A 27,911-nucleotide genomic window follows, 5' to 3' on the forward strand; every position below is an offset into this window, starting at 1 on the left:
CCGGCAGCCGGGCGGGAGGCGGCGGCGCGGGGGAGGAGGAGGAGGAGGAGGAGGAGGAGAAGGAGGAGGAGCGGGATGAGATTCAGGCCGTGACTCAGCAGCCGCCGCCGCGGTGATGGTTGCGGTGGGGCTTCCCCTCGGCGCCCGCACGGCTGCCGGGAGCGGGGAGCGTGGCGGGCAGAGCCGGAGCGCCCGCGGGCACCGGCGGGCGGGGCGGGGCCGGGCGCTGCATGGCAGCCGGGCGGGCACGGCACGGCACGGCGGGGCGGGGCAGCGGGAGGAGGAGGAGGAAGGTACCGCCGGTGCCGGGAGGGAGGAAGGATCGCCGAGCGGCGGGGACTCGGCCGGGACGGCCGGTGACATCACCGCTGGAGCTGCGGCAGAGGGAGGCGGAAAATGGCTGGTGCGAGGTACGGGGGGACCCCCGGGGGAAAGAGGGGCCTCGGCCGAGGGGCGCGGGGCGGCAGCGAGTGCCCGCCCAGGTCTGTGGGCGCTGGCGGGAGAAGGGGCTCTGTGGTGGACCCTGGACCCGAGGTGCCGATCGCAGCGGGTTTCGTGGCAAAGCTGTGGTGGGGGAAGGGAATGGGAAGCGCTAATGAGGTCCACCCTGACAAGGTGACCAGGACCCTCGTGCGTTGCTGCCCCGTGTCCCCGATGCTGGGATTTAGGTGACAGCTGTGTAAGGGAGGCCCCGGGCAGCGCTCCGGGACGCGGCCCCGCAGAGGGCTGTCACCGGCGGTGCCCGCGCTGTCCTCGCCCCCCACGCCGTGTGTGCTTTGCACGCTCTCCCAGCCGTGTCCTACGTGAAAGCCGCGGGGAAGTTGTCTGGCGCAGAGGCTGGACAGAGCAGCACCTGCAGGGACCCTCTCATTGCAGGAAATTGCAAGGAGCTGCAGCCGATGTCATCGCCCGTGCCCTTCGCGTACCGCCGGGCCGGAGCTGAGGCATCGCAGGTAGCATCGAAATCCTGGCATGTGCAGGTTGCTAATGCAGATGATAACAGGAGTTCACCTGCGTTGCTACCTCTGTAGCTGCTACTGTGATACTCCAGACTTTCAAAGACTGTTTCAGAGGTCTTTGGAAATGCAGTTCTAAACTCCCTCAACACTGTTAAACATGCACCAAAAAAATCATTTGCTGAAAATATATCCAGGTACCATTTTGCAATATGGCATTTGCCTGTGTTCCTGGTGAAAAAGGTTCATTCAAGGCAAAATTCTTGTGCTTTTCATGCATCTTTGATGTCACTACATAAATCTGAGGAACATTTCTAAAACTTTATAGAACTAATTAAAATCTCTGTGTAAATATTGGAATAACATTGAAATGTTACAGCTTTATATGACTGCCATGAAACTATATATGAAAGACATATGTTCAAATTTAAATTAAATTACAAAATATGCAACCTGGTAGGACAGAGAGACATATCTGTGGTAGCTTAAATAAGAACAGGAAAAATAATTTATAGATTAGCAAAACTAATTTATCACTGAGTTAATAACATTGTACGAGTGTACTGTATCCTTAAGGTTAGGGAAGTCCATTATCATTGAAAGAGCCTCATGATACCAAATTGGGGAGGGCAAGTAAAGAAAGAAAAAAAAAATTGGCTTTTAGGTGTGTAATATTTTATTCCAGGAATTTTGTATCATTTCGTGCTATACACTAACATAGTGAGCCAAAATAGTCTGTCATATTACTTTGTAAAAATGGAAAGTTGCTACATTGCAGCCATCGATTCAAAGCTTTCCATCACTGCCTAGGAACTGCCAAGTGCTGTAAGGTTGTGTTGCATCACGTGGTGCGATATTGAAATCTTTCCTAATACCGCAGTACACTGCAGTAAAATGGTTTTAATGCAGATTACCTGGAGATTGTTCAAACGGTTCATGTTACCTCACTGAAACATGAAGCAAATCTGTGTGATCCTGCTGGCATGGCACTGCCCTGCTGCAGTGCCCTGCTGCAGGATATTGCAGGAGGAAACTTTTCGACCTTCAGTGTCTGCACTATTTTAGTGTTTCAGAACGGGATGATGGAGCAAATGTAGCATGGCAGTGGCTGCATGTTAAATTGCAGAGAACTGAGAGGGAATGATTCTTTTCACATTGTTCTCATGAAACAGTGCATCATCTGACAGATGAATCTCTAGTGTTAGCTCCTTAGTTCAAGGTTTATAGCTTTTCCCTTCTAAGACTTAGAGCTCACTGGTGTCTTGAGGATAATGTTTTTCCAAAAGGATATAATAAATTTCATGACAACTGCTTAATTTATTTTTTCAAATGCAAAAGAGGGTACAGTTTAGTACAAGAAATGCTGACATGCATGATTTTTCAGAGAGCTGCTGCTACAGGCTTCTGAGTCAACTGTCTCATATGTATACCAAACCGCTGCTGTGGCTTTCTTTATATTCATTACTGCCCTGTGTGTGTTAAATACTGCAGGGTTTGGTAGCATGGTTAAAATGTTACTTCCACGGTGAATAAAGTTTAAGTTGCTGAAGTTATTTCACATTAAAAATAAGTAAACTATATGTGAGTAGAATTTTTTACCCCAGATAGTAATAAAGAGAAATTAAGAGAAGTTTTTTATGTATAGCACTTTTAATCTAAGCTTCTTTATGGAATGTTTTTCCTAAACTTTCCTGAATCTTAAGGAGGACAAACAGAGAAGAGAAAAGAAATGAAGAGAGAAGGTTAAAACAAAACCTCTCAGCTGAGATTTGACCTCAGAAGGAGAATCCTGGAGGTGAAGCTATTGCAGAGAAGAGGAAGTAAAAGAAGGTAACAAAGTCTTGAGACTACCTGTGATAACAGTGTGTGGAATGGCAGAGGAAGTCAGAAGTTGTTGAGAACTGGAACTAAGTGTTTTATAATCTAAGAAGGCAGTTATTGATCCTGCAATAAGTAAGGAGTCCTGCTACCATTTCAGAGTACACATAATGTAGCTGCACTTTTGCAGAGATGTTAGCAGGTGGGACTTAGTGTCCTGCAGATGCTTGTTTTGATTGGGATCACAGGCAAACAGAGCACTGACAAAGTCACTGGCATAGCTGACGTTTTTGGCAGGAGTCTGGGAAGCAGCCTTTTACTTGAGCAATGCTGAGGGAGGAGGTGGTGATAAGCATCTAGCAGAGGGATGAAAAAGGAAAGTTCTGCATCAGAGAATCCACAGAAAAGAGGTGACCAATCAACATTTGCAAGTGGAAAGGACCAGGAGGATGGTTCTGTGGTTGCAGTTACTCTTGGATGGAGTTTACCTATTTTCCCAAGTTGTGTGAGGAAGGGAAACAGCATGAAAATTATGTCATATTTCTGCAGTTCAGTGTAAGAGTTGAGCAGGGAATGTGCTGTAGCAGCAACAGCCCTCCTGCAGGGAGACAAGGCAGTGTTGACCTCAAATATTCTTTCAGCCAGTCTTTCATGATAACCTGTTCTGACTTAGCAGTCTTGCCCAGCAAGGCTGAAGGCAGAGATATGTTCTTCCCTTACCCTTGCCCTGCATGCAGACTTGCAGTGCAGTCTCTGGGCCAGTGCATATTCCTTGATAATTTAGGTGAGAAACCATGTCTGCAGAGATCTGCTGACCTCCCTCAATGTGAGCTGCGGGATTCAAGGGCACTCTGCAACTCTGTGAAGGCACCTCTCTGCTCCTACAAACCTCAGTCTCAGACCTCATTTTGTAACTGTAAGACACCCTGTATCAGTGAGCTGAAGGCAAAAGGTCACATGATGGATCTGGTGATGTGGACATAAGAATAGGAGATGATACATGAGATGATTTCAGAAGAGTTGCTGAGTAAGTGAAAGGGTAAGATCATCTCCTTTCACTACTTTGTAGTTATGCTTTAAGGACTGTGTTTGTAGTATTTAATTATAATTAAGTAAAATATTCAGCTTAAATGACTACTTACCTGGCTACAAGGGTTCTCTAATCATCTAATATTCTTAACAAAATACTTGGTTTTTTTCTAATCGAACGGGAACCAAAGAAAATACAGTAAAAACTAAAGAAGCAAGCAAAGTAAATATAGAAAACATAATAGTATCTGAGTATTACCAACTTCATTCAATAAAATAATTGACTATCCCACTTGATATTCTACTCACAGATTACACGCTGCCCTCAGTGTGCTTCCTAGCAGCTTAAACATACCGTATGAGAAGATGTTGTGAGAGTTTCTAGTAGACGATTAAAGCTTATAAAATATTTTCTTCAGCTGAAAGAATAACATTTTCCAGCTTGATACAGACATCCCATTTCAAAAAAAATCTGTTATGTGAAATGGTATGTTCTAAATTCAGCGAGGTTATTGCAAAGCTTTGTTCTGCAAAACTTGTTAAATCGTTTGCTCCATACAGTCCTTTGCATGTTTGGAGGGCACACTAGCATTAGTTAATTCTCACAATACCCTTGATGTTAGGCAAATGTGTATTATTATTTCAGATCCTTTAAAAAGAGAAGGTGAACTAGAATGGTTGTGTGATTTACCTGAGACCAAAATGTGATTCCACTGCTACAGACTAGACCCCTCCATGATTGGAACATTTTGCCATCTGCAGGTGTCTTAGGTGACCATGTAAAACCAAATTCTTGCCAGCTTTATATATGTAGAGGTAGTTGTCCTTATTTTGTGAGTTCATCAACTCACACAACTTGCATATTTTAATTCCCTCTGTTTATTAGACTGAATGTAAATCAAATGGAGAATGACCCATGCAGTTGTACACTCATGGCTTAGAGTGTTGCTAGAAAAATGCTGGCAGGAATTCTGTGGGCATAAATTGACTTTGCAGACAGAGAGGCTGATCTTGAGCCTAGATGGAAATATACTGCTAAAGCTCCTATGGCGCTTTTTTTTTTGTTATTACAGCAGCAGTGTGCCCCTTTGTCCTTGGTTAAAATTTGCTCTGTATTCATTTTTGGCAGTGTTGAATGTAGCAGTTGTCAATTTGAATGTGGCCTTACATCCCAGAGGGAATTGAACTTCATTAGTGTTTTTATGTATATAATTAGAAGTTGTTTAAGGATTGTTTCTGACTGATATACAACACTGGTCATTCCACTCATATTACTTTATAAAGTTAAGTTAAACTACATACAGTAAGAAGACATTTGATTTTATAGGAAGGGAAAAATTACCTTTAATAAGTTTTGAGTTTTTTGTCCTTGCAGGGAAGATGCCTCGCTGTCAATTCTCCTAAGTGCATGCAGAATTACTCTTAGTTGAAGTAATATTCCCTGAAGAAAAAGGACAACATATATGTGTTTTTTTTCTAGCTCATGACCTTTAATAGTAATGCAGATTTTTTTCCCCTCCTACCTACCAAAATGCTGCAAAACCCGAGCAATTGAGGAAGAGCTTTGGAGTAAAAGAGCAGACACTTTGAGTATTAACTCGGCATGACTTCTTGTCTATCATCACTCACCCATGACGGCCAATAAAGACATATAAGTAGAGATAGTTAAGATGCTGCTAGGTTATTAGATACTGATCAAAAATTAAGCCTGGAATTTCCTAGCTGCTATTTCACTTCTATGCTTTTCAAGGGAGAATACCACAAATAGTGGTACTTTGGGGCAGCATGAAATATATAGCTTCTGCCATCTTATAAAAAGAGTAAGATACATCCTTTTATAAACTCTCATATCAGCTTATCAGTGGGTTTGTTTGAACAAATTCAATTTGAAAGTACATTAGTTGCATATGGAAAGTATGCCTAATATTTTTTCAGCCTTTTAGGAAAAGGTTATTTGACTCCTTGGGCTCCTATACAGAGCAAGCACAGTTTTGCACGTCAGCACAGATTTGCTTGTGGTGAAACTTGCCTTCCCATAAACATCTTTAGACAAAATAAGTGAATGCGTCACTGGTCTTTATCATTTGGAAGTGTTGTGTTGTATTACCCAGCTAGGTTATAGTGAGTACAGCCAAGTGTTTGACTTTACAAAGCCATGCTGACTTGTTTCTCCTTCCAGGCTACTTACTGCTTCTAAGTGTTTAGATAAATTAATCTGCATGGAAGGAGCTTTTATGTGATTATTCAAACTCTTGTACCTAAGTTATCTTATCCAGTTCAATAAATAATTTTTTTTTGGTCTGTATATTAATACATTTTGTTGTGCATGGCATTTGTGAACAAACAAATTGAAGCGAGTATTAGCTTTCCATCTGTCAGCTGTGAAATAGCTATTTAATAAAGATACTAACCTGTGATATAGAATTAAGATAACTTCCTGCGTCTTGTAATTTGGCATCTTGTTACCTTCATGTAAATCTTTCACTAAGTGTGGGATTAAAATACAGATAAATAAATGTGTGTGGTTTATAGGCATGTGAGGTATCTAGGCTCCTATTTAAGCTCAATTTAATCATCAGGGCCCAGAGAACAATTTGTTTCCCTGAATTTATGTGTTTGGTGCTATTTGAGATGCGTGGAGTTAGTAACCACCCTCATAAGCCTGGAGGAGGGTCTAAGGCCTCTGTGAAGTCTGTGCCCATCAGAAGAGATAGCTGGAGGCCAGGCATAATAATTTATAGTATCTAAGATTGCACCATGCATTTATTTTTAGGCAACTGAATTGAACCCTACAGCATTTGAAATATGCTGAATTGCTCTCCAGAGAGCTTTAATTGTGTTCAATAGAGACTTGACCTTTACAACTGCTGGAGTTGCTGAAGGCTGAGACATCTCCAAAAGGGTGACCGCTGTGATGAAATACCTTGGGGAAATTTGCACTTCTGGAGTGGCAGGTGAAGGCCAAGCAGAATGACACTGATGCTAGACACATGTTTAGGAAGCCAAGCTGATCCCCTAGATCTCCAGTGATTCTAGTGATAACTTAGATACCTGGTGCATCAGTGTCACCTAAATGTAAGCATCTCAGTCTAGAACTGAATCCTGTACTGAAAGCCCAATAATGATGCTAGGTTGCTATCTTGAAGTTTATTAAAATGAGTGCCATGTTTCACTGTTAGTCGAATAAATTATTCATTAGAACAGAAGTTTAGGACTTCCAGATATACTAAATATACCTGCTTGAAATTCATTACTCATCCTTTTCTAATGGTTTGATGCAAAAATCAGAGCTTTACCAATAAACTTCTTCAGGCTTTCAACTTAAGCCACAGTACTACAAAAGGCTTCGGCATATTTAGATATTAATGTTATTTTATAGAACTTCTAGGTTGCTAAAACTCACAGCATGGAGGGCACTACTGTGAAAAATAATAACGTCCTCATGAATTCCTTGGGTCACTCAATGCATTTTGGAATGTGATACAAGATTTGTGCCAAATTCTCTGTATAATCCTGTGAGTTGTGAATGCTGCTGAGGCTTTGAAGTCAAGGAGATGATCTGCATAAATAAGGTCAGAGATGTTGCTTTACCATGAATAGCATCACTTTTCAGAAAAGTATCTTGGATTATTTCATAGCTAGTCGAACCAGGATAGTGATCTACAGTCAGGAAGTGACCTGTTGGATATCAGGAATAAATCATAGTTTTATCCTTCCACTGAAAGACAAGTGGGATCATTTCTGTGCACTTTTAGTCTTGATAGATGCTCCCCCAGATTTCCAGCTGAATTTGGAACACAGTAATACTGATGATTCTGGAGAATCTGTATTTCTCAGCTGAGAGCAGCAGATTTGTGCTTTTGAATCATATTTTCCCATAAAATGACTAAGATATTGCACTGTAAATCTCTTGAGCAGTAACAACGCTTTTGCATTCTTCTGACAGTGCCTAATTCCACTGAATTAATTAGTAAATCTTACACTGATTTAAGGGGAATAAGATTAGAACCTACAACAGGGCATATAACATATTTAAATATGATCATATTTTCCATCATACACTTGAGAATTTTGAGACTTCAGTGAAGCCCAAGTTTTACATTGACATTGTATTTAATGTCCTGACAAGTTCATTGTAAAATGTCACAATCTAAGTAACACAAATCAAATCTGTGATTACCATTTATCATGCTGAATTGGAAATAAATAGTTTTGTATGAGGTAGATTAATTTCAAGATCAGTAAATGGGTTTTTGGTGTTTGTTTGTGGGGTTTTTTTGCCAAGGAAAAATGAGATTATTAAAACTTAGAGAGTAGATAATATAAAATCTTAGTACATAATAAAGTACTAACTTTACTAAGGCTGTAGAAATTTGGCAGAAAATAAACTCCCTTGCATTACAGCTGTTCCTCAGAAATCGGAAGAACTGGGTGTGGCAGGGCTTAATTTCTGATTAGAACCAATTCAGCACTATCAGCCTGGTCATGTTCAATAAAAATTTCCATGATCATAGATTTGCACATACTGCAGCTTACCGATTTGATACTATAAATCTGGCTGAGTTTAGTAAGAACTTTCACAATCCAGATTCACCAATGGTATGGTTTATTGAAGCATTAGGAAGGCAGGTTCAGGATTGCCAGTGACAAATGTACTAACTACAGAATGTTAATGTATGTTGCTACAGAAGATATAGTAACAGAGATCTATTAGTGATATAGAAATATAGATATAGATATAAATAAAAAAATATTCACAGGTCTGCTGCAACGCTAGCTGGAGGCACAAAGCTCACCTAGAGGCATCCCTTCAGGGAAGGAGGAGAGACAGAATCCATCAACCAAGCAAGCAGAGGTGTTTCCCCCTCTCTCTCTTTTTCTTTTTTTGCCCCCAGACCCCTCTTCTTTTACACTGTAGGTGGGGTTTTGATGGTTATCATACATGTACGGTTCTCCTCCATCCACTAAGGTGGCAGTAAAAGCTGTCTAATCTTTGCCAGAGAGTCTTTGAGTACATCCTTATCTCCTTAAAGGACCATGTTTATAACAAGGCTGGTTATGCTCAGTGGAGAGAAGGCTCAAGGCTGGTGCAGAGATGTAGGTGCTCTCCTGTGCTTCACTGAGACAACATTGGGTGTGAGACCTCCACTCCAGGCATCATTCTGTCCTTATGTCTTGCTAGAGTCAGGTGCAAACTAAGCAGGGGCACATCTCGTGTTTTCCTCAAACCAGCCTCATCAGTTCTTACTGACTTAAAGCAACTCTGCAGCAAGTCTGACAATGTACTACAATTACATATCTGTGTTGCATGGCTGTGGTACAGTTCCTTGACTTGCTGAAGCCAGTGGCAAAGCCCTGTTTTAAGCCATCAGAATCAGACCCATTGAGTGGGTATACAATCTCATGTTGTGAACATGTAATATTTTGCTCTGTGTTTACTGAAAGGAAAGAGAAATAATGATCTCAGCATGCCATCTGCCAGCTCTCTGGCTGAATGGAACAGAGTATGTCAGTCAAAGGGTGAGATATGTCTTTAAATGACCTTTGTGGATTTTAGTGGTTTTTTGTTGTTGTTGTTGTTGTTCTGGCTTTTTGAGTTGCTTAATAAAAATATTATGTATGCAAATTTATAGCATTTGTGCAGGATGTGAGGTATTAACATATTTGTAAAAATTAAGAGTCCAATTAATGTTTCCTCTTCAGAACTTTAAAATTAGATGGCTCCTTCCTTTTTTTTTTTACCCTTCTACAAATGACCTAGAACAGTGAAAAATCATAGATTTACATTTCAGTACTTCTCAAATAAGTAACTAGTGTTTTCAAATAGAGAATATAGCAGAATTGAGTAGCTTGCAAAACAGAAGTGACTTTCAATGGTCATATAATTGTCTCTGTGGTTAGTAGCTGCACATGGGGTAATGCTCATGAATGATTTTGTATCCTCCAAATAAAGCACTGAACAAAACATTCAGTGTCAGAAATCTTACTTGATGACTTGCAGAACTGTGTTATAGAGATTTAAAACAGAGAACCAGATACAGACTTCGTATGCCATCCTTTTGGCTCCCTATAGCAGAAGGTCTACTGGAATCTATACTACTATCCAAAACCTATTCAAAAATAGAAAAAGCTAATATAGTATGGGTTGGACCAGCCCAGCTGTGTAAGGAGACATACCTAACCCCATAGTCACTGAATAGTCAGTGGAGAGAAAGAGGCTCTCCCAGACAGTAAGTCATCTGCTGTCTTTTAGACATGTCTTAGGGTGAGATGAATCACCTCCCTTTCTGCAGTGACTGAGCCAAATGTGGTTAGACAACCTCTCACTTTTAAGGCAGTAGAAATCCAGTAAGGTTAGTGCCAGTCCCCAAGATTTTTTTTTTTTTTTTGGTGATATTAATATAGTATATTTTGCCTTTGATCTGTTTTGGCAAATAAAACCCTTTAGAGGAGAAAGGCATTTCCAGTAGTCCTGACTCACCCAAGGTTCATATGGACTCCAGTGGGAGAACAGAGTTAGAAAACACTGCAGGACTTCTGGAAAGTGAAGTGTTTTCCTTTCCCTTATTAGTGACATTTTGTTCTACCTTTCCATTCCCTTTAATCACTGGCTAGAGATGATGCCAGCAGACAGTTAGGTGTTATCCCCAGAGCCCATGGATTGTCACAATAAATTCTGTGAAAAGACATAGTTTGATTAATGTCTGTTGCAGGAGCTGAAGCCATTGTTCTGTAACAGAAAAATACTAACAATCAACTACTGCACTCTCTTCCTCTTATTTGGCAATGTAATAATTTCATCATTTTACCCATAACACAAGCAGTTGGGCTGGTGCCCAGAAGAGCTGTAGCAGAGGAAAGGGGACCTGGCCAGTCACTGTTGCTGCCCCACAACTGCTTTCCTGCCTTGGTCCCTTAATAAACAGCAGGAACAACAGGATTGAGCACAAGCTTCACAAAGTTGACAGGAGGCTTTCAGACTCCTACTGGGAGATCAAGGAGTGGATTGATGCCATTCCTCCTCCATGACTATTTGTGAAATCCATTCCTTATTTCTCCCAGCATACTGTGTAACTTACATTTTAGCATGGCAGCTATTAAGGTCCTTAGTGAAATCAGTTTAGTTGTTTACTACTACACCCTCCCACCACAGGCAAGAATCTTGGCAGCTCAGAAGAGCTTTATAGATGATGTAGACAAATTGATGAGCTCCAAGTCCTGCCATGACCATAGTAAAAATTGTCCTTAGCTTCGAGTGGCAGGATGGATTTTCATGGATCCAGGTGTTTGCCTGGTGTAAAGACTGTGCAGGAAATTTTGTCGTCCATGTGCTTCACAGCGTCTACCAGGCTGCTGTCATGGGCTTTGAGCATTCAGAAGTCCACATGTCCATTGAGTCCATTAGGCTGTTTAACAATGTACACAAGTCTGATACCTTCCAAAAGCTGTTGGACTTGCTACTGAGGTGCACAGTGTTGGCACAGTGTGTACGCCAATAGCCCCAGTACCTTGGGGAATCAACACGTGCCCTCCATGCTGTGAACAGCCTGTGTATTCAATGCATCTGGGCTGACTTGCTAACCCTGTTCAAGTTTAGAACGGAAGAATGTCCCATGGCTCAGAGAATATTTGTCTCAATACAAAATGAGAGACAAAAGACAGACTGTTAGAGGACTGCAGGGAAACATTAAAAAAATATAGAAGTCGGTCAATCAGTTGTTAGTCTTAGCACGCTGGCAGCTCCAGCTTTGCTGCAATTCTGTTGCTTTTATGTGGGCTTTTAGGAGAGTGATGAAGTAACTCGCAACTGCCAAGGCCAAAGAGGGAAAGCTCAAAGTACTTTATTTGAGAATTGAAGAACTAAGGAGTGGGGATTGCTGTGCTGGGTTGATCAGAGGCAGAAAGTGACATCTCTGAGCCAGATGAGAAATGTTAAGCTGACTGGGGTATACACACAAAAGCATTTTGAAAAAGAAGGAAGAATACTGATGCCCAATGTGATTGCGTACACCAGGGGGTTTAAATCCGATATTTTGTTGTTAAAACATGCAGTTTCATTTCAGACCTCACCTGTCCCTAGTGAGATCAGTGCTGAAACTTTTTGTTCCATTGGGTTTTGTTTTGTCCATATGTTTATTCATTTGAATGATCCCTGTCTGTGGTATGAGGATCCACAGGGCATGGATCAGTAGCAGAATGAGGCCTCTGGTGACTCATGCTAGGCAGAGATATTCAGGCTACTTTCTCTCTAGAATTTACATGGGATGGATGTTTACTGGTCTGTCTAACACTTTAAAGAAAATAAATAGCAATTCCTTTCTTCAGTGGAACAATCTTAACAATCCCTCTGCTATCACACTCAACACATTCTGCATAAAAGCATGATTTAATACTCTTTTTAATGGTGATTTCTTACGCTTGCTTCATTGTATAAGTAAACAAGTTGACAAGACTGCAGCTGTCTTTTGCAAATTCAGTCCACTGGTGTGTGGAAAGCCAGCTCTGTTGAGGTGTAGCACAGACCTGGGGAATAGCTGGGCTTCTGCAAATGAATTGACATTGCTTCGTAGAGCACTGCAGCTAGACATTCTCACTTTGACATAACAGCCCCATGTAATTCTTCCTTTCTAGCTCTGAGTTACCTTTTTGACAGCCTCTGCATGAGGCACTAAATTTGCTTTTGACTGATTGAGGCCAAGTAGATCACAAATCACGCTGTCACATCTGGGAATTCATGAGTTTTCCACTCTGTAAAAGTACTTCACCTCTATAAATTGACCATATGTTTGCTGGAAAGATCGAGGTTTGACAAAATCAGATTTTCTATTTTTATTTGTTTTATCTGATTTAATAATTTTAAAGTAGAAAATATCTTCTCTGAGTATAATGGCAACACTTAGATGAACTAGTTACATTTCCAGTAGAGTGTCATAATGTATGTTACATTTCACACTTTCATGAAAGGCATATCAGCTTAATTAGGAAAATAAAGCATAAATTATTACTTTTCCTGTCTCCTGGTATAGAACTTTAATGCTTTAAAAAGCCCAGAAATGTTCCTTTGCTTTAAAAGTATTGTTTTATGAAACAAATGGTTTAGCTGTATATTTGGGTTTGGGTTCTCCTTGTTGCTATTATTTGTGATGAAGCAGTACAGCTCTCTTCCAGTCCTCAGCCTGTCATTTCTTTTGTATGTCAAGTTTTCCACTGCCAGGATGTGTCATACCTCACCCAGTCAGTTGTTCTGGGTAGTTCTGGGCTGGTTTTCTGTCCATGATTAATACAGCCCTGGAAGTCAGACATCCCTCTTAATAATATTTATAGCTAGTACTTTCCTTCATTCTAGGGAAAGTTTTTATTGCACCTGTATCTTTTAGTCAGAGGTTGGATAGAAAACTTCTGTTGGGGCAAACCCAGTAGTAATAGAGATCACAGTCAGAGATAGATTAAGCATAGTAGTAATATGGAAGCCAGGGCTCTGCAAGTGAAAGCTGTTTCCTGTGCATAATTTTGGAGGCAACTGTCTGATGTACAGGTATTGACCATCTCCCATCTTTCAGGGGAGATAGAACTCTTTGTTTGGCTAGTTTTCATTTTCTTATCCTGGATATTTTCATACAAGGTAATTACCAATATCCAGGAAAAGGAGGGTTGCTTGGGGCTTTTGTAATATTCCTGTGGCGTGACACAGCAACTGCTATTTTTCCTATGTTATCCTGCAGGCAGTGTCTGTGTGACAAGAAAACCACTTAACAATGAAAAAATTCACACTGTTTGATTTTGTAAATGATAATTCACTGCAAATTGGAGAGACTTCATGGATACAGGACCTTCCCAGTGATGACAATGAATTAGAAAGACTTCTGAAGCCAAATGAGCATGTGCTAGTAAACTGGCCTGTGGGAGAAAGGAAGACAGAAAAGCACCTGGTGAAAGTTGTGTATATGAGTGGTGAGTGCAGTTCCAGAGCATTTATCTGATACAAAATCTAGTTGTAAGGTATTGCTACCTGATTGTCTGTGCTTTGGCCTTTGGCCTTTTTTTTTCCCATCACTTCAGATGATCCCCAGGAGCTGGTGGAAATGATGCAAAAGATACTGCAAGCAGATGAAATTACAAAAATACAAGTCCTTGGAAAAGGCAAGAGGAAGAGGATAGAAATGATATTCTCAGAAAGTGAGGACAGTGACCTGGATAAAGAACAGGTGAGTTTCTGTCTTTTTGTGTGTGATATTGGTAGGTCCATAAAGGAATGAAATAGACTGTAACTATTGATTCTTCACAATATAACACACAAAACATGTATGGTAAAGGTAGGAGGAATACAGGTAGCCTTCACATGGTACCTCAGCACAATAACCTGTCAGAGTAATTAGTTAGGCCAACAGATTTTGTCCTTTGCTATTTAAAAAGAGTGTCATTCAAGACTTGGATGCTCTGTAACTCCATTACATTTTCTCCCGTAAGACAGAAATCTGACCAGTGCGTAAAAAAGGGAAGGGACCAAGTCTTCTGAGCTGTCCATTTTGCCAAGATCCACAGTGACAAAATGTAGGGAAGAAAAACATAAAACTTAACAAAAATTACATACATGTTTTTAAAAAATACTAAGAATGTCAAGTGCACAGTGAATAAAAGTTTATGTTATACTATGAGATACTGTATTGAAAGGCTCTATAGGAATGCAAAGGCACTGTTATGCACTTGTTTACAGGGGAAGATGAGGAAACATATAAAAAGAAAGAAATCATTGCAGGCATCTGCTCCTGCCAACATCCTGAGTCAACTTGAAACATCTTTAATTAACAAACAGGTAAACATCCATCTTCAGCAATTTTAATGTTTTAAGCAAAAGCAAATTGAAATGTATTTGTTGAGAGGGGCATAAGAGTTTTGTTTCAGGGAAGTTTAGTGAAGTCTAAAAAACGCTACCTTGGAAAATGGAGAACAGATGTGAAGGTGCGTAACAGTTACATACATATTACACTGATCTTTCATTTTTAATCGTAATAGGAATAGTAATAGCTATATTCAGTAACAGCTTTTATTAAAATGCACTCTGTCTGTTTATACAATCTGTTTATACAAGAGAATGCTTTGATTTAGCCAGATAGTCTAATGTTAGTTTCAATGCTTTAATTTTCTGTTGTCGTGGCTCTAGATAGCGTGGCTGTTTCGTTTTTTTCAGAGAGAACAATATTCAGAAAGCAACTTTCTGTATAGTGAAAGCAGCAGTGATGATGAAGAGCCTTTATTTCAACTGTCCAAGGTAGAACTGTGTGCCAAAATTAAAAGTCTCAAGAGGAAGCTGACAGACACCATGAGAGAAAACTGCCGTCTAAGGCAGTCCCTGGTGATGCTTCAAGGTAAAATCAGGAGTATTTTGATGAAAGGAAAGCCTGTAGTTTGATTTATAAGAGGCCATTTGGCTGGAAATTATGGATGCTCAAACACCTGACATGATCAAGGCCTGCCATTAGCATCAAAGTCTTTGATACATGGCAACATTTAATTCCAGCAGCACTTACTATCTTACACGGAGGCCATGTAATCATAGAGCTAGAAACGGAAAAATCTGTCTAAATCCTGTCAGTTGTTCTCAAGAGAACCTTTCCAAAAGCTGTGTATAACCATCGGCTAAGCTCAAACGCTTCACTGACCAGTCCAACTAACCTTATTTATTAGCAGTTTTTCTTGATCTGCTGGAATTTTGTTTATTCTGGAATGATTTAATTTCTAATTACTTCTGTAATTTCTCATTATTCATAATCTGAGTTAGTTCCAGGTGCACCAAATTTAATCATTTCCCAGAGGTGAACCATTTTGTTCTTCTATAAATGAATCCATAATAATATCCATAATAATCCATATAAATGATCACTTAGTGATAATTTCTGAAGCTCCTCTCACTTGTTCCCATCCCTTACTCTGGCACAGCCAAGACAAAATCCAAAATTTCAAAACATGAGTGACTGAATAAGGTTTAAAGAGGATTTGCTCCTCCCCTTGTCAGCTACACCATGCCATCCCTAGACAGCCTAGTATCTGATTTTTTTATTGTCATATGATTTTGCAACTGCTTATCAGTTTCATTGCCCACCTGACTCCATTATGTTATTCATCTTGGTTTGAGACATTCATCTCCACCTTTTTAAATATTATTTGTAAGCATTTTCTTAGTGTCTGACAACTTTTCTCACACATTTAAGTCCATTTTTCTTGCATCTTAAGCACTTGTAGTAGTCTTTATTTGTTGTAAAGGTCCAAAAATTAAAACTATCTCAATTTTGGGGTAGAAACTGGAATCTTTGTTGAACACACAAAATGGTATTTAAGGGTCTCGAGGGCAGAATATGCTATTGAGGAGGCCAGGTTATGCCAACTAGGAGACTACCCAATTGATTAGCATTTCCTGTATCCAGGATTACATGTGGGGGGAAGAGGATTAGTATTTCCAGTAACCAGGATTACACTTGGAGAAGGATGGTTAACATTTCCAAAACAAGGATTACAAGAGAGGGGAGAAAACAAAGGGGCTTCTGCATGGACTGATAGCATCATCACAATGTCTTTCCATATCCTGCTGCTGGAGATAGGACAATGCACATTGTTGAATATCACTGGGTCTTGTCTGGTCCTTAGATGATGGAATTTCCCTTAGCTCCTGTTGTCCACGGCCTGCTACATAATCCTAGCAGTTCCTTTTCTGCAGATACCCTTCTGAGTTTTCAGATTGCTACAATTTTCTGTAATTTAGTGATTCTGTATCTTGCTGATCCATCATCCCTTGGATACTTTTTGTTTCGAATTAATTTTTCTTAATGGACCTAATAAAATTTTATATTTGAAAATAAATATTACTTGGAGAAAAGGTTTTTTAAAACATATTCTTTATAGATTAAAAAAATGGAGAAGTCTCTGCAGTTTATGTAACTTCTTTGAAGAAAAAAGCATCAGATATTACTTAGCCCATATTCAATAGCTTTATAAAGACTTGTAGAGACTTTGAGAAAGTAAAAAGAAAAAAGAGAAATAGTCTGCTTAGTGCCATGATGGGCATAAACTAATAGTTCCCCTTAGCCTTGCACAGAACTGATCTATCCTAGAAACTAAGGCCAGATCTTCATGGGTGGGGACAGCAGAATGATGGGAAAGCATTTGGGAGAAGAGGAAAACAGTATGTTGAAAAGTCTTTGCTGACTACTTTGGGTTATGACAGGAATCTAATTGCAAAAATATACATGCTTATGCAATTACTATTTTACCCCTGACTTTCTGTCTGATTTCAGTCTTGCCACAGGCAGTCACTCATTTTGAGGAACTGGTAGGGATGGCTGAAGCACTGCTCAAAGGAGGAGTGACATCATCTACGTCCAGTCTGCACTCACATGCTGTTTGGAAGGCATCTCACAATCCATTAGCAGATTCCTATGCAGCTATGCATAGTAACTCCAGCTCACCAGTAACTTTGAATGTGGAAGATGAGGAGCAACAGACCGAAAAACAGGTCAGTTAAAAGGCAATTTCAGACACAAAAATTGAAACTTTATACAGTACAAACTTCACTGTTATAGTATAACAAATATAAAAAATAGCATCAGGAAAAATCATTTTGTCATCATTCTGTTGATGATGTGACTAATGAGCTCCTTCTGAGCAGAAGGCTCTTTCCATGCGAAGCACTAGGTTTCATTCTGTACACTCTGAAACTTGCTTTAATTTCAGTGACCTTGCACATCTGTGTCTAAGGGAAGAATGTGGAATGCATGAAGAAAATACTAGGGATAACTTCCAGTCTAATGGTTTGGATGCCAAAGGGGAATGGTAGTGTTTCAGAGATAGAATCTAAGAAAAATACCAACAGTCTGTTTAAATTGTTAATTTGTAAATGGTGGCTGGTATTTTTTCTGCAGTTAAGTAGAAAAATACAAGTATATGGAGAAACTGAGTAAAGAAGTTCCGCTATTCTCTGTAATTATAACAGAAATGATTGAGAAATCTGAGGCACAACAGCTATACATGAAAAAAAATCAAGACGCAGCCAAAGGAATACTTTCAGCTTCTGCATGCACAATTTACATAAACATTCTTATCCACTGGGTCATGTTAATCCCTTCAAATCATTCTCCTGTGTTGTCATGGGGAGTTAAAACCCAAAGAAGTCTATTTAGAATTATCAAGGTATGATGTTTTGACTGTAATATACAAAATTTGACCTAACATCTTCAAAGAAATAAAAAGACCAAATTTTCTAAGCAACCTGCCTTACTTAAAAGAGGTAGCTCAAAATTGCTGATTGGGAGAGTTCAAATTCTTAGGCTGTACCACTGCTGTGTGTAGAAGGCACTCTCAAAGCTCAGTACCAGATGTCACAGTTCTTAGGGCATGTCTGCTCAGAGGCAGGAATATTAGCTTGGGCATAGTGCCATGCTGCTGAGGCTGTACAGAAACCATGCCAGAACTGGACCACAGCCAGCCTACATGGAGTGCAAGCGGAAGGATTTTGATATGTCTGAACGTGTCCTGTCTCCACTAGTGAGTAATAAGGATTGCTTGGTGAAGGGTTTTCTAGGGTGGATGGGGTCCTTAGTCTGTGCCACAATGCTTCTGAAAAAAAACTAAGGTGTATCTGTAGTTCCAAATGCTGAGTGGTATGCAAGTTTAGTGTTAATCTCAAGCACATGGTTTGCAGAGATTACTTCTGAAATTGTGGTTTAAAAATAGAAAATTAAAGATATTTCAGCAATAATACTATATAATATTTCTAGTAAACTGCAATAGTTATGCTTATGACCAATTTTGTTTTCCAGTTCAAGATCGAAAAGTGGCAGATCGCACTTTGTAACAAAAGCAAACCTCAAAAATTTATAAATGACTTGATGCAAGCACTTTATACACATGAATACATGGCTACACACAGCCTGACAGGTGCAAAGTCCTCCTCTTCAAAGGATAAAGCAGCAAAACCAGCTATGAATCAGAATGAAGTTCAAGAAATCATAGGTGATGACTTCTTAATATTACTCAATGTGGCACTGGCTTGACAGGGGGCTTTCTCTGAGGGAGGGGCTGTAATGCTTAACAGCTGGTCTACTCAGGTGATGGACTGTTTTGTGTTTCCTTCTCCAGCTACATAATTTTTAAACCATCTGTTACAAATACTGTCAGTGAAATGCTAAGTAGTAGTATTTCTGCTGTGTGAGTTTTGCAGGTTTTATTCATGTACCTGCTCAGGCACAGTGATATTGTAAATTTCTTAGCCTTTGAAAGGTTAATCTATGACAATCAAATTTGGAGCGTGGTGATAACGGATAAGGGGAGGCAAAAAGAGGACACACTTGGATCAAATTTAAAATTATGTCTGCTGTGTTCTGAAGTTAGTGAATGTAATGAATTCTGACATTTTAAATAGCGCTAGAGGCAAAAGGAGACAATAAGTACAGAAGACAAGAATAGTGATCAGAGAAGCAAATAAAATTTGTTCTATGCTGAGGTTTAAGGCAGAAAATATTTGATGCATAGGAAAGAGAATAATTTCAGGTGGAAGTAGCAGCTTTAACAAAACAGTATTTTGTGAGGACATGAAGCCTGATTTTTATTGGATTCACACCTATAGTTTAATACTTGAACAACATAGCCTAAATCTGTTAACCCTTCTCCATTGCCATTCCCTAGGATTTCCCCACTTCTCTCGGTTCCCTTTCCAGCTTAGCTCCAGTTCCTATACCCTAGTCCAGTTTTGTTGAAGTTGGGCAGCAGTTTCAAAAGTTATCGGTTGCAAAAACCTCTTTTCCTTAAGAACCTAGCTGGAGAAAAAGACCCAAAGTCAAGAGAGATAAAAGTAAACAGTGTGTAAGATAGTGAAAATATATTTAGAGGCAGTAAGATGAGACAATTTCAGAATGTTGTATGAGAAAAATGAAAAGGATTTCATTGGTTGAGAAGAATGGTTGGACTCAATGAATTTAATAGTCTTTTTTAAGCTAAATGATTTTATGATTCTAAATGCTACCAGTGACTTTTCTAAAGGTGGATTCCAGGGAAGGATCTAGGCAAAACTGAAAAGTGAAGCAGAGAAGATAATCAGGACATGGAATACAGCATACTGCAGAGCATTCAGTGACAAAGCCTATAAGAGAAATCAAAGAAGTCTGTTAAAGTAGAAGAGAACATTGGAACCCAAACTGAAAAGTGTCAACATTATATAAGAGAAAAAGAAACATTAGAAGGAAGGCTGGGAGTTCTAGGACTGTAGAAAATGAGTTAGCAGATAAGATTGTTTAAAGAAATGGAAACTGTAGGACTTCAAAATAAAATTAAATGATAAAGGGTGGAGAAATCCAGGGGAGGGAAGATGGAGAAGACAGGAGCAGGAATCATATTCCTCATGTTGAGTCCTGTTAGTATTGCATTCAGAAAATTTAGCCAGGCAAAACAGAAGGGAAATTTTTAGAAAAAGAGACATCATCTGCAAGTGAAAATTAATGATTAAAAAAAGAGTAAGATTTAGAGGCATGAGGACTGATGAGGGTAGGAAAAGGACTCTCTGATCAAGAACAGAACAAAGGGTGGGAGGATTAGCAAACACAAATCACTCACTACAGGAAGCCCTTGTGGCCCTGGAGTTCCTTTCGAGTCTGCCAAAAGCAGGCACAGCAATATGGAAGGCACAGAGAAAAGCAAGAGCTGGCATCTGCAAAATCTGTGAAACAGTTTGTAAAGACAGGAAAGTAACTAAATCTGAAGCTGAAGTAGCTGGAAATTTAAAAGGTGAAAGAAATGGATTTTAGATCACACATCTCTTGTTTCCCTGATTTGGAGACCTCATTCATATGATCTCTTTATTTTGCAGGAATCACAAAACAGTTGTTTCCAAACACAGATGATGCTTTAATTAGGCGAATGATGGGACAAAAACTGAACAATTGCACCAAGAAGCCAATTTTAAGCAAAGATCTTAACTCAGGTGCTTTTCAGAAACAAAGCTTTTGGTAAGTCTTTAAAAAAAAAAAATAGCCTGTAAGGTGTAATTCCATGTATTACTCTGTGGTTACAAAATCCAAAACCACTCTTAAAATCACAATGAAAATGCATTTTCATATATGCATTACCAAGTAGATAAATATTTCCATAAACTTGTACAAAAAATATGTAACACAGAAGCTTAACATTACAGCACAAAAAAGTTATTGATTCTTGATGAAGCAGCACAAGACTATTAAATTACAGGAAAAGAATACAGAAGGAAACATATAGAGTTGCTTTGCTGAATATATCTGTTTTTAGATTTGGCATTACTTACTTTTCTTATTATTCTTTGGCTCTCCAGAGACCAGTCAATTCCATTTTCATGTCACCTGTTTTGCTCCAATTAACCCACAAGTGAAGATAAGGAAAATCACACCTATTTTGTACATATTGATAAAAGTACCGCAGGAGAGCTAAATTAGCAATCATTTACTGGCAGAGGAGTCTAAATTATTGGGGCAGAGGAATTATTAAATAACATTCTACTTATTACGGGCATTTTTACCTTGTGAATGAAACTAATCTAAAATTGCTGGTGAAGTCAGCTAATGCACATATGACAGAATGGTTGAGGCTGTGAGGGGCCTCTGTAGGTTGGCTAGTCCAACCCTGCTACTCAAAGCAGGGTCACCTAGACCAGGTTGCTCGGAGCCATGTTTGGCTGAGTATCGGCAAAGATGGAGACTCCACCACCTCTCGGGGCACCCTGGGGCAGTGCTTGGTCACCCTCGCAGCGTTTCCTGATGTTCAGACGGGACCTCCTGTGTTCTGTTTCTGCCCATTGCCTCTGGTTCTGCCACTGGGCACCACTGAGAAGAGGTTCCATCTTTTTACACTCTCCCAGTCAGACATTAATGCACATGGGTAAAATCTGCTTGAGGCTAAACAGTCCCAGCTCTCTCAGCCTCTCCTCAGAAACAGGATAAGAGGTGAACAAGGAAGAGGAGAATAGATTAAAATAGGAAGACAGGGAAGAGAGATTTGTCCTTACTTAGACTTTCTATACTGCAGTAGCATTTTTCTTTTTCCTAGTTCAGTCATCTCCTGCATATTTGCAACTGTAAGACACTTCATAACAAAATAAAAACAAAAAAAAAAAACAACAACAAACAAAATCACCCCAAGGTATTTGACTATGTTATGACACCATTGTTTGAAAAGTAGAAGTGCTTTACTACTAAAATTCCTCTCTAAGCCACTTGGTAGTACTCCATGGTCTGTGGATGACTATTTGAGAAATACTTAGAGAGTATTTGTTGGAAGAATCCATATACACAGGTTTCCCATCTGGAAACAATAAACAGATGCACCAGCCTGGCTAAAATAAAGTTTATCATGTTAACACTTTTATTCTAGAGATGAGAAGACTTCATAAAACAAAGGTCCTCTGTATTTGTAACATACAGTGTGCAATGATTCACTGTAGTATTTTTCCTTGTCCTTGACACAGGCAGGAAAAATAACAGCCCAGAAACAGACTTTATCTTCTTTGAAAGTATTAAATCTTAAATATTTTAAATTTTAAATCTTTATCTCCATCAGATGGATCCATAAATTTTGCTAATTTCTGAGTCTTCTCATGTACACAGTATTCCCGAAGCCTTGTCGGGAAGATCTTGACTATACTATAACAATTCTGGACTGGTTTTTAATACTGCCTTTAGATCTTCCAATTTAAACTTGATATTTTAAACATGTCTTTATGTTTATTATTGATCAGTACTTATTTAAAATCCAGTCTAACATCCATGGGAAACAATTAACATATTGCCTGCATAATCTCTCTTGAACAGATGCTTATTAGGATGGATTTATAGTGGATTCATTTTACAGCTGTTAAGAATTTCCTCACTGTAAAAGCATTTAAGCACCATGTAAGTAATCAAGATAACAGCAGTGGTTCCTTTAACTCAGATGACACATATATTCTCTATAAGAAAAGTAAGAGAATTTAAAAGTGCTCATAATTTCACTGTTACTCCTGCAGTTCACCTTCCAGCAATGAAGTACAGAGAGGGGTCGAGAAAATTCTGTTGTTCAGTATATTTAGTAAACACTTATACACACAAGTTACTAACTTTTAAAACTAGTGATACTAGTTTTATCTCCTCCCTTGCTGCTAATTCTTCCTTGCCCACCTTCTCCCCCTTTCCCCAGAATACAATTACAATTCAAGAGAAGAAGTTTGGAGTCAAATCCAATGAGACAGACAAGTCACCATCTCAGATCCATAAGGCTGAGGTGAAACAAGGAAAGGGGAGTGTGACAATGAAGAAAACTATTTAACTAGCTAATAAACAAAGCTCACAAACTAAGAACAGTACTAACTGCACATTCAGTGTTAATATGTCAAACTTAGTTATAACTTGTCTCGACAGCGGTTCAACAGCTGCTCCTCAGGGCATCATCTCTTCGGCTGTTCCTCCCAGTACACAAGACCAGCAGGATGATGATTCACCAGCTGCTAATGCACAACTTCAGCAAAGTGACAGCTGCCTGACTCCTCCACCTCCCACCACAGAGGGTCAGCAGGAATGTCTCAAGCCCACTGATTCTAAGGTGGAGTCTCAACTCTCAAGAAGTTCACCAGCGCCCTCTCCCAACCAGAGTTGTGGACAGGATCTCAGAAACTCAGACAAGCAATAACTGAAGGTATTTCATACCAGTTCACAGTCTCAACAGAGATTAAGAAGTAGTATAAAATAAAAAAGAAATAATACCTAAATGGTACTAGATATTGGGTACTGTCCAACAGTGGACCGAGATAGAACCCTGAGAACTTTTTTCTCAAACAAATAAAAATCCCACAGTTTAGAAAAGAAATGAAGGCATATTAATATCTTTAAATTTAAGATATTATAAGATATATGCATGTTATGCAGTAATTAAAAAAATATAAACTTGTTCTGAAGAATACAAGTAGAGTTCCCCTTAGTTAGAAAAAAGCATTATTTAAAGTAATACCAAAAGAATGTATATGAAGAGTCTTAATCCCCTTCCTTTCACCTTGACAGCTGAGGGAAAACTGCTTTAAACGATCAGAGAAAGCTATTGTATATTAATGCAAAAAAGAGATACTGATATGAAAAGAGAATAGAAAGATTTCCTAGTGAAATGAACACTATAGCCAGCACAGGATTAGAAAGCACAGGGCCATGTGAGCAGAGAAGAAGAAATAAAATAGGTATTTAAGGACACTGTTAAATTGAAAAGAAGAAAACATTCTTAGGGCAATGAAACTGAAACTCTCAAGACGTCCACAGCAAAGAAGCAGCTGATTTTTAACCTCTGAAAGTTGAAAAGGCAACAGAAGAAGTCATGTTCCCTTGTAGCTCAGGGAGAAGGCTTTTGTGGGGGGTGGGGTAAAAATTAGGTGATTTACTATCCTTTTTCATCTCTCATGTCTAACAATTCCTCGTAGATAGGATCAGGAAGAAAGCAGGTATGAATTATGTTAGTTCTAGCTTGTGTTATTAACTACCATCTATAAAATGTAACAGAAGGATGCTATGTACATTTTGTATATGTAACTATGTACAGCATATATAAGAATGTATATAGTTAATCGTATTTTTGAAGTGAATTTCTATCAAATAAAATGAAACATTACTATGTCTTAGTTCTGTTTTACTGTCCTTACTGTCTTCTGGGCCTTTTCTTACATTGGCCTCTGTTGTACACTCTAAAAAGTTGGGATTTTTCTCTCACTTGTTTTTTTCTTTTTCTCTTTTTTTCTTTAATAACTCTTCTGAAGCCAGCTTCTATAAAGTTTGTCAGTTTTAGTTGGGGAAGGAGTTGGCCAACCTTAGAAGGGTTCTCTAACCTTAAAGTTACCACAGCCGATATTGCACAGCTGCAGCTGTTTGGGGGGTGTTGAAGCACTTGGGTAGGTACACAGAGCCCAACAAGAGCAGCTGCTCTCCCTGTCACTGGTGCAGCACTGTATTTTGTGCTTGCCTATTCTGCTGACTTGGTAAGTTGTCCAGTGGGGCTGGCAGCTCATGACAAGGAGTAAACAAGACTTTTCATGGTAGGGTGAAGGGCCTACTTCTAGGCATGGGCCAGGGAGAGACGTGGGTGTTCTGGACAAAAGGAGCAGCATAAAGAAGGAGATATTTTAATGTTTTACCAAAGGGTAAAAAGGGAGAAAGCTGCAAAGAGCCAGTTCCTTCTGCTCTCCTAAAGTATAGAACTGATGTTATCCCACTGGATAAAAGAAGATTAAAAAAAAAAGCTTTTACATAACTACCCAGTTAACAAAAGAGCCATATTCCTTGCAGTATGACCAGAAAGGAAGAAAATACAACTGCTTTTCCAAAATGACCCTGACAAACTCTGAGAACACAAAATTGAAGCCTAGATAATCACAGATTAGAAACTTCAGAAGTAACAGAAAGGGAGAGTGTTAGGATCCAATTATTAAAGTTATTAGAGAGATTCCTCTGCCGGAAATAAGGTGCAAGCAAGACCACATGCCAAAGTCAATAGTATGGATTTTATTTAGCAGTAAATGAAGGGTTCAAGGAGGGAGAGAGAGATAGGGGAAAGGAGGGGATGGAGGGGTGAGAGTGACAGTGAAACAGATTAAGTAGAAAAAAGATATCACCACTCCATAGATTCTGACAACATCCCTTTGGTCCTTTCCTTCTGGTCTTCTCTGTGTCTGCCAAGTGGTGAGGGGAAAGAGTCCACAAAGCTCTAGTTTCATGGGGTTTATATTATGCGGAGGCTACATGGAAACTCTCCCTGTACCTCCCCTGGATGATGTAATACTGGATCATGGGACATTTCACAAGTCTTTGACACCTTCTAAGATGTTTCAGCTGTCACTTATGTCAGTGTAGTTGAATCAGACAAGCCCCCTTATGGTCAATCATCTGAGATGAACAGCTCAGGCTACATGTGAATGTCTTCAGTGCTTCCCAGAGGGTTTTTATAGCTGAGTCATCGTCTAAGGGAGGACATGGGCATGACAAGAAGGACTATCCCACTTTGCAGGATTTGCCTCTTATCAGCCTCTTATCTTGGAGTCCAGTTTGTAGCTGCAGTTTATGCACACCCTTTTGCATCTGGGAGGCCACTCTGTGCATCACCATCAAAGCAGCCATCCAAGTATGTGAGCCATCAGCACCAGTCTCTTACAGCATCTGGTAGTTACTGCAGGTGTTTGAATATTAGCAGTACAACCTCTTACACGTGTGGATACATACTTCTCCTTTCACCTGTGATAGTTGGTCAATGGTATTTCCTTATCTCAAGGTCCTTTTGCAGTCCAAATTAGTAGGCATATTTAGAGAGGGGTGGGTTTTGGTAGATGAGCAGCTGCTTCTTTGCAGTTTGTTATAGTGGACAAAAGTCTTTTGGTGATCCCCAAAATGTTTAAGCCATTAACTATTTCAGTTTCTGTCAGAAAGTTCTAACAGGAAGCATAATGCTACTTCTCCCAAAATTTGCACTAAAATCAAAATTATTGGTGATAGGTAAATGTGTGGTGGTAAAAGTGTAAAATTCTTCTTATAAGAGTGACAGAGGACATGTTAGTTGCAGTTCTCGCAACTGGAGAAGGTTGATGGCTACTGCAGAAGAAACTAACAGCTATATGACTGTATGGCATTTAATAACTATAGAGTTATTACTGTAGAGTTACTACTGAAAAGGTAAGCAATACTAAGAGTAATATTTTGAACTATTTATTTCTATTAATGCATATTAGATTGAATTTGAAGGTTACCATGGAAAAGAATTTCGTCATTGTTTATCATGAAGTGCTCAGAAGAGCACTTGCTTTCCTAAGGCAGGAAGAATATTGAAATCTGTGAAGAATGGGATAAAGACCTTAGTGAAAAACTATACTGTTGAATAAATCAGGGGGTTTAATGCATGTCAAGTTCATGTCTCCTCTTATTAGGGTATACAAATAGTAGTCAAAAGATCCTGAATTTCCTAGATCAAGAATAAGTGGCAGTATGCCATGTTGATACAAGAGGGAAATCAATGGTTAAAAGGGCAATCAATGTTTCACTTACTTTAGGGAGCCAAGAGAGAAACAAGGATGTTTAAATATGTTTGAATTCAGATCACAGAATCATAGAATGGTTTGGGTTGGAAGGGGCCTTGAAGATCATCTAGTTCCAGCCCCCCTGTCATGGGCAGGAACAGCTTTCACTAGGCCAAGCTTCTCAAAGCCCCATCCAATCTGGCCTTGAACAGTTCCAGGGATGGGGTATCCACAATTTTTCTGGGGAACCTGTTCCAGTGCCTCACCGCCTTCAAGTAAAGAATGTCTTCCTAATATCTAATCTAAACCTGCCCTATAATTAAGGACACATAGTGACTGTGTCCTTATACTCATCATGGCTAGGCTTCGCCAACGAAGATTTGGGAAGGACTCTACCCACACTTGCTACAAGCGCGCTGGTGGCTAAAAAGGCCACCGTGAGATAGACAAGTCCGGTTGCAAAAGGCACAGCGGAAAGACTCCTTAGCTGGTATCGACAAGACACAATTCTTTCTGTGTTGTCTTTTCTCCTCAAGAGTGATCCTGCGTGCTTTCTCAAAAGAAGCAGCAGCGTTATAGAAGGTGTGTCTCCAGGCCTTCCGATTGGAGGCCAGAGTAGACCAATGATGATGATTGATATGACCAAGGCTGAGATGTTGTTTCAGGGAGTCCTTGTATCTCCTCTTCAGGGCTCCTCTCTTGCGGCAGCCAGAGGCAAGTTCACCATAGAGCATGATCTTAGGGAGGCGGTGGTCCTTCATCCTGGAGATGTGTCCTGCCCAAGGCAGCTGTGTTCTCAGTAACATGGCCTCAATACTTGTAACTGCTGCCTGCTCTAGAACAGATGTGTTAGTCATATAATCTGACCAGTATGTAGTGACTATGTGGAATTATTTGCTAGAGAGTGCTACTGAGTTTATAAAGACAGTCTGCTCAGAAACAGCTTCCACATTCTATATGATACCCAGACCTCCTTTGGATGTTTGAACTTAGAGATCTTAGCTCATGAAGAGCTTATGAAAACCCCTGCCTTTTCTCACCTTGCCTCCTCTCTCCTTCCCTTCCCAACAAGCTCTGCATAA

General features: G+C 39.7%; 1 protein-coding gene across 3 annotated transcripts; it reads left to right on the plus strand.

Annotated features, from left to right (window-relative positions):
- The first annotated feature begins 282 nt into the window (after positions 1-282).
- On the plus strand, positions 283-24,446 carry BEND6 (BEN domain containing 6). Of its 3 annotated transcripts, none has more exons than XM_027645088.1 (10): positions 283-410; positions 2,660-2,786; positions 13,526-13,754; positions 13,863-14,008; positions 14,518-14,616; positions 14,992-15,169; positions 17,093-17,310; positions 18,614-18,806; positions 20,656-20,794; positions 23,210-24,446. In XM_027645088.1, the coding sequence occupies exons 3-10, from the start codon at positions 13,559-13,561 to the stop codon at positions 23,475-23,477; spliced, it is 1,437 nt and encodes a 478-aa protein (XP_027500889.1). In that variant the 5' UTR covers positions 283-410; positions 2,660-2,786; positions 13,526-13,558; the 3' UTR covers positions 23,478-24,446. The 3 variants fall into 3 exon arrangements, with proteins under 3 accessions (XP_027500889.1, XP_027500891.1, XP_027500890.1); XM_027645090.1 differs by lacking the exon at positions 23,210-24,446 and adding an exon at positions 22,989-23,147; XM_027645089.1 differs by lacking the exon at positions 14,518-14,616.
- The last annotated feature ends 3,465 nt before the right edge of the window (positions 24,447-27,911 follow it).

This window comes from Corapipo altera, unplaced genomic scaffold (genome assembly GCF_003945725.1).
Source record: "Corapipo altera isolate COAL_440 unplaced genomic scaffold, ASM394572v1 2, whole genome shotgun sequence".
Classification (NCBI taxonomy): Eukaryota; Metazoa; Chordata; class Aves; order Passeriformes; family Pipridae; genus Corapipo; species Corapipo altera.